The 12,866-nt window shown below is 32.0% G+C and overlaps 1 protein-coding gene and 1 long non-coding RNA gene across 2 annotated transcripts; one reads left to right on the top strand and one right to left on the bottom strand.

Annotated features, from left to right (window-relative positions):
* The first annotated feature begins 379 nt into the window (after positions 1-379).
* On the top strand, positions 380-2,416 carry LOC106370879 (zinc finger CCCH domain-containing protein 1). Its single transcript, XM_013810872.3, has 4 exons — positions 380-635; positions 959-1,054; positions 1,154-1,983; positions 2,069-2,416. The coding sequence occupies exons 2-4, from the start codon at positions 991-993 to the stop codon at positions 2,186-2,188; spliced, it is 1,014 nt and encodes a 337-aa protein (XP_013666326.1). The 5' UTR covers positions 380-635; positions 959-990; the 3' UTR covers positions 2,189-2,416.
* Positions 2,417-7,172: 4,756 nt separating this feature from the next.
* On the bottom strand, positions 7,173-11,448 carry LOC106351843. The gene is made up of 8 exons (XR_007317290.1): positions 10,181-11,448; positions 10,010-10,094; positions 9,635-9,859; positions 9,355-9,501; positions 8,577-8,664; positions 8,381-8,480; positions 8,257-8,294; positions 7,173-7,951 (listed from the first exon to the last, which is right to left on the bottom strand). It is a non-coding gene; the product is annotated as an uncharacterized LOC106351843 (long non-coding RNA).
* Between the last annotated feature and the right edge of the window lie 1,418 nt (positions 11,449-12,866).

The raw sequence follows: 12,866 nt of genomic DNA, 5'->3' as shown, positions 1-12,866 counted from the left end.
AGGCAATGGCAGGTCACAAGTGGAACGAAGAGACAAGAAGCGGGACCATCGTTTCACATGGGTCCCATATAAAATGGGTGCTCCGAGGAATCACAACCGCTCAAAATCTTAATCTGAGTACAAAGGCGACGGTGCAAAATGGAGCACGTAAAGCTGGCTCCTCCCATGATCCACTTACAGACAGATATAACCAAAACGAAATGGCCAATTTGTAGAGAAATTCCTTGAATATATAAGAAGGTATTTTTATCTATACACTCGTCAATTTTTGTGAATATAGTTATCGATATGGCCTAATCTCTAATGATCAGTCGCTTAAAATTAATATTTACTCTCCTAGAGTTTCTTTAAAAGTAATTACAAATCGTCTGAACATGAAAACGAACAAAATAATTTTTAAACTTGATGTTCCTAAAAGATGCGAGGTTGTTGTATAAACAAGATAGAAGGATTGGGCCCATTAATAAGATTGGGCCTCTTAACTAAACCGCCAGTCTCAGCTCGGGTTCCTTATTAGTTATTTCTCCTCTCCTTTTCTTCTGAATAGAACCGTTTCAGATCAGAAAAGTGCGAACGCCGTCGTGGTTCTTCTTCCCGACGTACTTCACCGGCGAGGATCTCCGAGCTTCTTAAAGGTATTATTTACATCATTTTCTTTCTTCCAACTTTCGCTTCTCTCCTCTTGATCTTCGTCGAGCTTTCAATTAAGAAACTTCGGAACTGTGGTGTTTTTTTTTTTCGTTGTGGATTATCTGTTAGCGATTGCTTTCGGTATATACCTGTGAATGGAATCGGTGTACAATCGAGTAAAGCTTAGGGTGGTTTCTTAGCTCTGATTATTTAGGTATTGTGATTTCTCAGTGGATCGAAGAATTAGGTTTACGTTTCGTAAGTCGATTGAATTGTTAGGATCAGTACGAGCTAAGAAGCAACTCTAATCTGAAATTATAATTTGCAGGAAAGGGCGCAAATTTCAAATTTGATCTCACAATGTCAGACTCTGGAGAAGAACCCAAAACATGTCAGCAAGAAGAAGCTTCTCAATCTCAACAAGGTACTTATCTAACTTGTGTCACTGTGTTTCTTCTTCTTTGTTAGCTTTAAATAAAATTCCCATTTATTTAATAATCATTCTTCTGTTTTTTTTTTTCAGTTTGCACTTTCTTCAAGAAGCCATCTAAAGCTAAAAATCTAAGGAAAAGACCTGCGGTTGATGCTGATGAAGAAGACGCAGATGCCAAAAGCGAAACCTCTATATTGAACAACCTCAAGAAAGTTGCTAAGCCCGACAACAAGCTGTTTTTCTCCTCTGGACCGTCCAAGGGCTCTGCCACGACGACGAGCGAGGCTCCTGAAAAGGCCGTCGTCTTTCACTACGATTCATCAAAGGAGATCCAGGTTCAGAACGACAGTAGAGCCACCGCGACTCTTGAGACCGAGACCGACTTCAACCAAGACGCACGAGCCATCCGCGAGAGAGTTCTCAAGCGAGCTGACGAAGCTTTGAAAGGGAATAAAAACAAGGCTTCCGGTGAGAAGCTTTATACCGGAATCCATGGATATACGGATCACAAAGCCGGGTTTAGAAGAGAGCAAACCATCTCCAGCGAGAAGGCTGGAGGCTCACATGGGCCGTTGAGAGCTTCTGCGCACATCAGAGTATCCGCTAGGTTCGATTACCAGCCTGATATATGCAAGGATTACAAAGAAACTGGTTACTGTGGGTATGGAGACTCGTGTAAGTTTCTGCATGACCGTGGAGATTACAAACCTGGGTGGCAGATAGAGAAAGAGTGGGAAGAAGCAGAGAAGGTTAGGAAGAGAAACAAAGCTATGGGAGTTGAAGACGAAGATGATGATGAGGCTGACAGTGAGGAAGACGAAGATGCGTTGCCCTTTGCTTGCTTCATTTGCAGAGAGAGTTTCGTTGATCCAGTTGTCACTAAATGCAAGCATTACTTCTGCGAACATTGTGCTCTAAAGGTATGATGATGAATTTATTTAAGTGCCAGCTATGATGATTATGTGTGTTTGGTTTGTGAGTTTTGGTTCATTTAATGATATGCAGCATCACACGAAGAACAAGAAGTGCTTTGTGTGTAACCAACCAACGATGGGGATTTTCAATGCGGCACATGAGATCAAGAAGAGAATGGCTGAAGAACGGAGCAAAGCTCAAGGATTGTGAATTTTGTTTGTTCTATTACAAGCCAAAACTTACTGTCTCATGTTTGAGGAATGCCTTTTGTTTGTTGTGTTCATCGGCTTATATACTGTTATGGTCCTTTACAGATCAGGCGAGGAGTTTCTTACGTTTGATACTTGTTATTCAGCTTCCTAGTAGTCATCGTCAGAACTGTAATAGTCGTTAAAACTTAATATCCTGATTCACATAAGCTCTCTACTCTTTTGGACATGTCTAAGACCTTACTTTACGCGCAACAGAAGTTAAGGTTCCTGATGCGCATGGAGGCTGTGAATGTTTGTTCTTTTTCATCATGGGGGACTCGAACTGTCGAGGCATGTCTCCCATGATAAGCAGAAAAAAATGATATATTCAAAACGATGATCAAGTACATATTGGCTGAATCAGTCTAAAACTTGTGAATACTGAATCATTTCTTTAGAGCATCTTCAACCCAACTTCCAATTTTAAAATTTTAAAGTTTTGTATCATTTCATCCCAATTTCAAATCCTCAAATTTTGAAGTTGCAAATAGTGAAACCTCCAATTTGAGGTTTCATTGTTTACAACTTCAAAATTATCTTGTATTTTTTTTTTTGGTTTTTATAGTTATTTATGTCATAAATATTAGTAACTTTTGTTAATATCAAAGACTTTAATGCAAATAAATACTTTTAAAGATTTTTTGAGGATTTATAGTTGGAATAACTAATTTTCAAATCTTCATTTTAAAGTTTTATTTTCACTAGATTCTTTCTCCGCGCTACGCGCGGATAATATATTTAAATTTGTTACATTTATCATTTTTATTTGTATGTGAATTTTTATATTAAATTATATATAACTAATTTTTAAATTTCATTTTTTTTTATATTTTTAGTTGGAAGTAAGTATTTCTATTATATGTAATACAATTAACTAATAAAATATGAAGAATCAAGTTCGAGATTTTAGAGTTATGTAAAAAAAATATTTATGTATAGAACATAAATTATCTTATTTTAAAAGATCGAAATCTCATATCGAATAAATTCACGAAAAGAAAAAGTACTCCAATAACTTACTTAAAATATAAAACCTCATTTTCAAAAAAAGCGTACGTAATAATATTTTTTTACGTGTAATAGTTGAAAACTGACAATTGGATATCGATCTAGAATATTATTTTAATATATCTAATGGTAAAATATTAATTGTAATAAAAAATTTTGAATTTTGTAATTTTACATGAATTATAAGTCTTTAAAATCTAAAACCTATTTTATTAACATAATATATTTTTTATTTATTTTTTATTTTGACGTTACCAAAATTGCTTTAGTTATATTTGTATATTATTTTTTTAATAATGTAGTTTCTTTTTAAGTAATTTTAAAATTATCAAGAATATAATATATTTCATAATTTTAAATATATCCAAATATGATGCCTCATTTTTATTTATGTTTTCATTGAGCATATTTAATTTTTAGTTTGTATATTTAATAACACCTTGTTGCGTGTTATTCTATGGTTTTAATAAATGTGTTGTCATTTCATTTTTATTACTACTAACATGATTTTTTTGTGATAAGTGATAATGTATTTTAACGTTATGTATTATATTTTATCATATATTTTCTAACTCTTCGTGCTGGCACTTTTTGTAGAATCATTTTAATTAGATAATAGGTTTAAAGATGTAAATAAAACTGTGTATGTTGTAGATTTAGACTTTTTAGTTTAACTGAGCACTATCAATTATGGAAATTATATTATGATTTTATTTTGCTAAATCTTTCTTTCTTTGTATATTTTTTGTTTTATTTTGTATTTTTACAATTTTATTGCCTTATTCTTTAACTGCAGAGAATTGCGATTTCTAATTTTTGTTCATATACCTGAAAAGTCTCCGCTTGATTTTTGTTTGTTTTCATTCTCCAATTACAATGTACCGTTCGATCGTTTTTTTTTGGATCAAACTACTAATATCATCAGATAGAAAAGCTTAAACTCCAAGAATGAAGTGAGTATTTATGCTAGAGAAAACTGATTTAGCCACTAATATAGTGAGATATTATAATATTAGAATGTAAGGAAACTCTTCTCGGTTGTCTTACGCTGGACATAATTAAGTTGTTGTCAATTGATTCTATATTTGTGATAATTAGAAATACATTTTTATGTCTTCCTTACATCATCGTTAATTGGTTTTCTGTTCGACCATTTCTAATATACTCAGAGTAATATAATATTAGATGTTTATTATCACATTTCAATTAGGAATGCACAGAATAAGAAAAGTTCAAGGTGAGACCACTTTACAATTTTGTCTTCATATCTATATAAAGTTAGTTTATAGATTACTCTATTTGTTTCAAAATGTAATCAGTTTTAATTAAAATCTGTAATATTTAAAAGTTATTACTTTAGAAAACTGTCATTTAATATATAAATTTGATCAATTACATAATAATTTACATAATTTAATTGGCCACACAATATCCAATAAATATAAAGTTACATTGAAATATAAAAACAATTTATATAGTAAAACAAAAAATACTTTTAAACCATTATATTATAAAGCAAAGAGAATATTAAAATTATATTGAAACATTAGAATAGTAAAAATCAGAAAAGCTGAAATCTCAATGTCGATCATTTACGTCGGCCATGTCTTACACCATCTCCAATGTATTCCTCTATTATTTTTCTAAAATAGAAGAATTTCATAATAGAGATGGATTTGTCTCCGATATATTTTTATATTTTCTCTCCTAAAAAGAATATTTTTGATATATTCTTTTCTAAGTTTACAAATAATATTTTTTATTTGTGAAAGGTGAAAACCAGCCCAATTTATTTTAGCATTTTATAAAATTATGATATTATTTACACTAAATATTTCTTTACAAACTATTATGTAAAAAAATATAATTATATTTATATAAATAATATATTTCACTAAAAACTATTTTCGGTTATAATTGTTTAAGTAAAAAGTTAAAGGATCATTTTGTAAAAACAAAAAGAGGAAGTGACATGGCAAAAATATAGTTTATCATTGGCCGATTATTTTAGCCTACGTGGATACTCTATCTGAGGCTTATATCCTCCAGTTTTAATTAAAATCTGTAATATTTAAAAGTTTTTTTGAAAAAATATTCAAAAGTTACTATTTTAGAAAACTGTCATTTAATATATAAATTTAATCAATTACACAGTAGTTTATATAATTTAATTGGCAACACAATATCTAATAAATATAAAGTTACATTGAAATATAAAAACAATTTATATAGTGAAACAAAAAATACTTTTAAACCATTATATTATAAAGTAAAGGGAATATTCAAATTATATTGAAACATTAGAATAGTAAGAATCATAAAAACTGAAATCTCAACGTCGATCATTTACGTCAGCCATGCCTTAGACCATCTCCAATGTATTCTTCTATTTTTTCTCTAAAATAGAGGAATTTCATAATAGAGATGAATTTGTCTCCGATGTATTTTTCTATTTTCTCTCCTGAAAAGAATATTCTTGATATATTCTTTTCTAAGTTTACAAATAATACTTTTTATTTGTGAAAGTTGAAAACCAACCCAATTTATTTTAGTATTTTATAAAATTATGATATTATTTACACTAAATATTTATTTACAAACTATTATATAAATAAAAATTATAATTATATTTATGTAAATAATATATTTTCACTAAAAAATAATTTCAATTATAATTTTTTAAGTAAAAAATTAAAGGATCATTTTGTAAAACAAATATAGGAGGTGACATGACAAAAATGTAGTTTTTCATTGGCCGATTATGTTCGCCTACATGGACACTCTATCTAAAGCTTATATCCTCTTTTTATTACTTGTTTGATAATAAGTATACCTAATTTATCTATTCATTGTTTTAAATAAACTAAATGGTATTTTTTTAACTTAAAAAACAATTTCATACAAAAAATTAAAACAATTTTTGAAAAAATGTTGTATGAGTTAAATTAACTAAAAATTCTACAAAATTATTATTATATAATATATTATATTTTTATTATAAACAGAATAATATTTGACAATCTAACTATAGTTAAAATATTATTCATTGATTAAAATCAGTGTAAAAACACAATCTAGATATTCTCAATTTATTTTACTTTTACCACTAAATACTATTTAATTTTACAGATACTATCTTTTATCTTTTGTAATGTTTATATACGTTCTAACGTAATGTTTTTTCTTATATGCTTGATTACAATATTAAGGATTAATGCATCTATTTAATTGTTTAGGGGAATTTAGAATATATTTTCGGTCCAAAATTATGATCCAAAACCATTATTTTCATATTTTCATTTTTAGTAAAAACATTTATTGTTTTGAATTAATATCACATTCTAATTCGATATAACTTCATTGATTTTTATTTCCGTAAAATTTCTGTCATTATTAGTTTTTTTCTTACTTCTAATTAACTTTAGTTTTTATTGTTTTTGTTAAACTTCATACATTTTTGTGATTTTTAAACTTTTTTTAATTTTTTGTGAACATAAATGAAAAACGTTGACATGTTGTTGTTTAATGTGGTATTAATTTGTCTTCTCTTATGGTTTCCTCATATTTCGTACTCTTTTTGTGAGGACTCAACCTTGGACAACACTTGGTTCAAAACATATGGTATTTACATGATAACTTGCGAGATATTTTTTTTTTTAAAAAGACATTTAGTTACCAAATGAAGTTAATTAAGTAGATAACTAATGTTGCACAAAAAAAATATATTTTATTAGTTCATGATGCATGCTGCTCAACAGGATTACTTACGAAGGATGAGTTGTTTTGTTTCACAGATTGTTAAAATGTTAATGTCAGCGTTCATTATAGAACAGTCGATTAGTCACAAAAAAAAAGAAGAGAACAGTCGATGGTTAGAGGGGTTCAAGTCATGGTTTAGTTGCGAAGAGTTTCAATGGTCAAGTTCAAAAAAGAAATGAATGCGCTGAACTGAATCTCAAACAATTAAGATCAATGTGTAAGAATCTCTACTCCAGATAGTGGTGACTATTTACATTAGACTTGTTTTTAATGTGAATACACTGATTTGAGAAGAACTTGATAAGTACTGGACATAGAGTATACATCACGCATATGTTTGTTCTCTCCTCACTCCATTTCAGAATCTCTATAGCTAAATTGAGAGGTGATGTTCGGGTGCACGCTCTTGCACGAAGAAACTTGAACTTAACTGGCATGTAACTGAATGCAAGCTGATCCAAAGTGGAGTGACCACTGTTGAAACTTGAAACGGTAAAAACTGACCACATGAATATAGGTCTTGGAACTCAAATGACTTCAGAAGTGTTACATCCCTTCCGCCATATGGAAACTTTTTGAATTCTCAGAATGAGAGATTCTTATCACATTGGGTTTTCAATATGCTACTACATAGATAAAAAGATAGTGAAATTTAAAAATATAATAGTGAAAATACTTATACCTTGGAGAAAGATTAAACTTGGGAAGCCTGACGATGGAACTATAGAGGACCTCTCAGACATTATAGAGTTCCATTGCGATGAACCTTCAAATTAGCATATCTGTTGTGTGCTTAAAACTATATGAATCCAATTTTAAATTGCTACGAAAACCATATATTTAAATATATACCTGAGAGTAGATTTCTTTCCTTCAGACACCAAAGAGCACAGTGTATAGTAGTTATAAGCTAATACCTCTCTTTTGGAGTAAACCAAAGTGATTCAGTTGAAACCTGCAGTGAGCATCAATGCTTAGCCACCTGATCAAAAAGCATCAACGCTTAGCCACCTGATCATGGAAACAAAACAACTAATACCAGAGGGAAGCATAATAGATAGATGGAACATGTATGACGTATCTCCTCGATAATGGGAACGTCTTTTCACAACTTTGTACTTTGGAGCACACATGACTAAACAAAAGAAGGGGTTGGACAGTATTTATTTTTACATACGTGGGCACAAAGGTTCATATTGTTAAAAAAAGGATCTCAGCTCTAAGGTAAAAAAATTGTTAAGTAGTAATGTAAGAACCTACCTGAGAAGTATGGTCCTCATCCTCTGAATCCTCCACACCTGTAACCAATAGCAGTTAACATAAAGCCCCAAACTAATTCTGGAACACTAATTAAAGTGTGAGTGGAAGCCATAAGTGTACTCACGGATAAGGCAGATAATATATATGCTATTTCCATTTCTCTCAGCTTCCTGAAGAGCTAGAATAAGCAACTTCTTTGGTGTCAGTGTTTCTTGCAACCTAACCTTAAAAAATTTCAGTGAAAGTGTTAAAACCTCCGGAAAATTGATCCAAAGTCGAAGAAACAATGAAACATTTCTCAGAGAGGAGGTGATGCTTACTTGTTTCCTGAAGAAGAAGCAACTTTGCTTATCCCTTGCAACTTCTTCAGTAAGTTTAATTTCCAAATAGACAGAAGATGAATGAGACCTGAGGAGAGAAAAACAAACTAACAATTATAGATTATGTGTTGTGGAAGTACCGAAGCGAAAAGAAGGATAAAAAAATATGTTGGCGGCATCTGTTGAGCCAAATCTTTCTCTTCCCCTGAACAGAGATATAAAAAATAATGATAATTTTTTTCTAGTCAAACTCGTCGACATTGCAGTGGGATGCAGGCATGTCATCCCCATGAAAGTTCTCATCTAAATCGTCCTCGGAATCTTCCGTTTCATCATCAACATTGTCAATGTACAGCATCCTCGGGTTGGTATTAGACATTTATTTAGTTGTATAAAAAAGCACCTGCACATGTCGAGAAGAACCTTTACTACAGTACTCTGAAAAGAAGCGACCACAACAGTATCTTCTTACAACTGATTTCGGAATAAAACCACATAGACTTAAGTGTATAGACGATTACTATCTAAATGATGTTCTGGACACCATATTAATCTTTCTGATAGAAAGATGCTAGCAATCATCAATTTTTGTCTTGTTGGAAATTGGAAATTGTTAGAAGACACTAATGAATATAAAAACCTAGCAAGCAAAGTTTTACCTGATCTTTAGTGTGATACTCAATGAGAGAATTAGATACAGAACTTAAGAAGAAGAACCAGTATATCATATTTTTCAAGACAATGAATAGAGGCACAAATAATGGAATCTAAGACTAACCTAGGATCCTTCCAACACTGGTGCACTGTCACCAAGCGGTTGTAGCATCAAATTCTTTTGGAAGCTGGAGAGTTTTGTTATAGTATTCATTCTTTGGTATTAGCTTTAACACCGAGTAGGCATTTAAACTCTGCAACCTGCACATACCTGAAACAAAGAAAAACAAAAGAGAGTGGTCAATATTAGGAACAATGAATGATAAGCTTCTGTTTTAGAGAAAGAAATAAAAAAATCTATGTAACTCTAAGAGATAAGGTGATGGAGGTAATAATAAACTCACGGTGGCGTTAGCAAATAAAATACTGAAAACAATTTTGCATCCAGCGTTTGAATATTGTCCATGTCCTTAATAATCGACCAATCAGCCTCCGCTTTGCATCGTTAACTTTTAGCTGGGGATATGTCTGCCTCTACATGCTTCAGCCTTGTAATTCTCTCTAGCTCTACCTCTCTGTTTTCAGCTCTGCTACTTCTATGGCTTTGTCTTCTAGCTCTATATCGCAAGCTTCAATGACATAGTAAAAGTGATTTGAGTTGGTAACAAATAGAGAGGGAGATAGTGAAGTTTGTTATAAGTGTTAGGGATTGGTTAATTTTTTTTCATACTACATTTATTCTCACAGAAAAATATAAAAATCTCAGCCTAGCAACAGACCTTGTATGATCAACACGAAAGAGATCCTACTGTCTCAACTGAGTGGTTTAGTGGTTGTTAAACCTTGTGCTTGCCCAGCTGATGACTGAAATAAAGCAAAGATAAACAACTAAAATTATATTCCGAGGTTTTAGTTTAGAATATAAGGAGAGAGTAAACTGTTTAACATACCTTTTTCTACATGACATCTTTCTTTGATACAAACGTTCCGCAGCAGTTGGATCAGAATAGATGTAAATCGTTAGAGAGCTCTTGGCCAATAACATCATTTTCCACCTGAAGAAAAATAGCATAGAAGGGAACATGCAATGATTTATTTATCAATACCAGGAGTTCAGCAATTCTTTTCAACTGAGTTTCTTCACCTCAGTCTGATAACGGAAGGGCTGCAACCAAAGCATCAAACTTCACCAAAAAAAAAAAAAATCATGATAGTAGAGATACGTGTACGATTCATTAGTTCCATACAACCAATAGAAATCCAGAAGAAAGAAAAACCGTAAGTGGATTCACACGGGTCACCACAGTTGTAATTATCAAGAAATAGAATTTGAGTTTTCAATCTCAAGATTTTAATCACAAATCTTGAATAAAATTCATATTAAGAAAAACGTATATAGTTGCGTTTCCTCCAAACGCCAGACGCCAAAAACGGGATTTTTCCTAATCATCATCACTTAACGGTCAAGATCTTGATTAGGGAAGCGTTCCCAACTCGGAGTAGAGCAACAACGGAGTCTCCAGTCTTGCACAGCTCCTTCTCTTTCCCCTGCTGAGTCGCAAACTCAATAGCTTCTTCTGTCGATTCATCGTGCGAGGATCTTGCCGACCCTGCGTACAGCACATGGATCAAACCGCGGAAGATAAGACTATGCCTCGCGGGTGATTCGTCGCTGCAAGACCAGTCGAACACGGTTTCGATCTAAAATAGCAGACGGAGAAGACGAAGAGAAAGGGATCGAGATTCGATTTTGAGAAAATTAAAATTTGTCATGCGTATCTGACGTGGCGGAGAGCTGTTCTCTGATTGGATGATTTAATTGTCCTACGTGGACACACTCTCTGATGCTTATATAACCCTTTTAGTATAGGTTAGATTAAAATGGGATTTTGGGTTAGAGATGCTCTCAGCCGAATTAGTTCGTGTAGTGTAAGCCGGGGTATTCCATGTCTGACTGAACGAGAAAAGAGACCATTGGTTCGGTGGTTGCGGATAAAAGCAAAAAAAGTAAATTACATTTTTAACGTTTTCCTTTTCTTTCTTATTTGATTCGCTTGCACAGATTCGGGAATCTATTGGCCGGCAAAAAAGTTATCAAAGTAAGCAAAAAGTAGATTTGCAACGTATATCAGTTTCACGAGAGACGCCACAATAAGTGAGAACATGAAAATAGTCAGACAATTACACCAATAATAAAACGACACGTAAACATATTTTCCTATAGTTTGACCATATTTGGTTGTGATGTCGCTGTTACTAAAAAAGAGGTCGTTTTATCATGTGGCCGTTAGCATTTACGTGAAAGCCATCTTTTTCTGCGTTCTTCATTTGCATGCGTAATGCCCAAAGCTGATCCTGTCCTACCCTATCCGATAAGGTTACTATAATTATCATCAACTACCGCTCCTTAATCTTACAAGTAGTGTATTATAACTTAGCATTAAAATAGACGAGATAATGACTTTTGTAGAATTGATAAAACTCCAGTTTTAGTTATTTGTGTTGGCTAAAATGGTTACAAGATAGAGAGATTCTTATATCTCAAACCTTAAACCATAATTAGTACGTTGGAAGATAAGGTTATCATTTAACTTTGTAGTTATCTTAGACGTGTATATGTTTTATTTTGTTTGAAGAAAGAGTCAATATGGGTCCTCTGAGAAAACAAAAGTTGAAATCACTAATTATAATAGTTTTGCATAAATTACTGATTTGGAACTTTGGAAGCGTGATTAGCGGTTGATAACTTTGCATGGCATTTAATTTACTTGCGCTTAATCCTTTTTTTTTCTTCGTCGGTTTCTTTGAGCAGGAACATGAACATTGAAAAATATATTATTAGGAAGACGGTTCCCAACCATTGACATATGACAATTGGCTGAACCGTTTTCACTACGAGATTTAACAAATCAGAAGCCCCAGTATCACGTATTAATCTTCCGACTGATACTCATAAATTCCTCCAGAGTAGTATTTATTAAAACGATATATATGGTATTACCGTAACTAGACATTATCATAATGCAATTGATATTTTTAACAACTAAATTCAAAGTAAACAACAACAGGAAATTATATTTATTATGGTTCGTCAAGACATATGGGACCCGATGCATGAAAAATTCTCAAATTCAATGTATGAATGAACCTATCCTTTTACTTTTGGAACTTTAGTATATATGTGAAGACCTACTAGCTAGAATATAACTCAGCATATTCTATCTCTACTCTAATTAGCATACCAAACAATGTACAAACCCATCGATATAACACATTTAAAAATCCGGTATGCGTGCATGTTACAAAGCAATTGATGTTATGTTTATGTTTGGTCGATTCTACACAAAATAAATTAAAAGCCTAACAATTCAGTAAAAAAACTCTAGTATTATAAACACTATATGGTCTACTTCTATTTTTTTATATTTGATTAACAAAATATCTCTAAAGTTTTGAAACGACCTTACCTCATCATAACAAATAATTTTCGGAGCATTGGTTTGTTTTATTCAGGTTAGGTCTGAGAAAGTCATACTAGAAACAACAGTTGATTAATCTTTTGTTGTTTTGCTATATTTTAAAAGAAAAGCTATTAGAAAGATTAAATGTGTGAGTGAGAAGAAGCTAAAGAAAAGA

Source organism: Brassica napus, chromosome A10 (genome assembly GCF_020379485.1).
Source record: "Brassica napus cultivar Da-Ae chromosome A10, Da-Ae, whole genome shotgun sequence".
Lineage (NCBI taxonomy): Eukaryota > Viridiplantae > Streptophyta > Magnoliopsida > Brassicales > Brassicaceae > Brassica > Brassica napus.
This window is presented reverse-complemented; position numbering and strand designations above follow the sequence as displayed.

What these genes read in the sequence shown, in the direction of transcription:
- LOC106370879 (XM_013810872.3), top strand. Translation starts at nt 991, where the DNA reads ATGTCAGACTCTGGAGAAGAACCCAAAACATGTCAGCAAGAAGAAGCT. An exon ending in AGCTTCTCAATCTCAACAAG is followed by an intron (nt 1,055 to 1,153) that starts GTACTTATCTAA and finishes TTTTTTTTTCAG; the next exon opens with TTTGCACTTTCTTCAAGAAG. An exon ending in GCGAACATTGTGCTCTAAAG is followed by an intron (nt 1,984 to 2,068) that starts GTATGATGATGA and finishes AATGATATGCAG; the next exon opens with CATCACACGAAGAACAAGAA.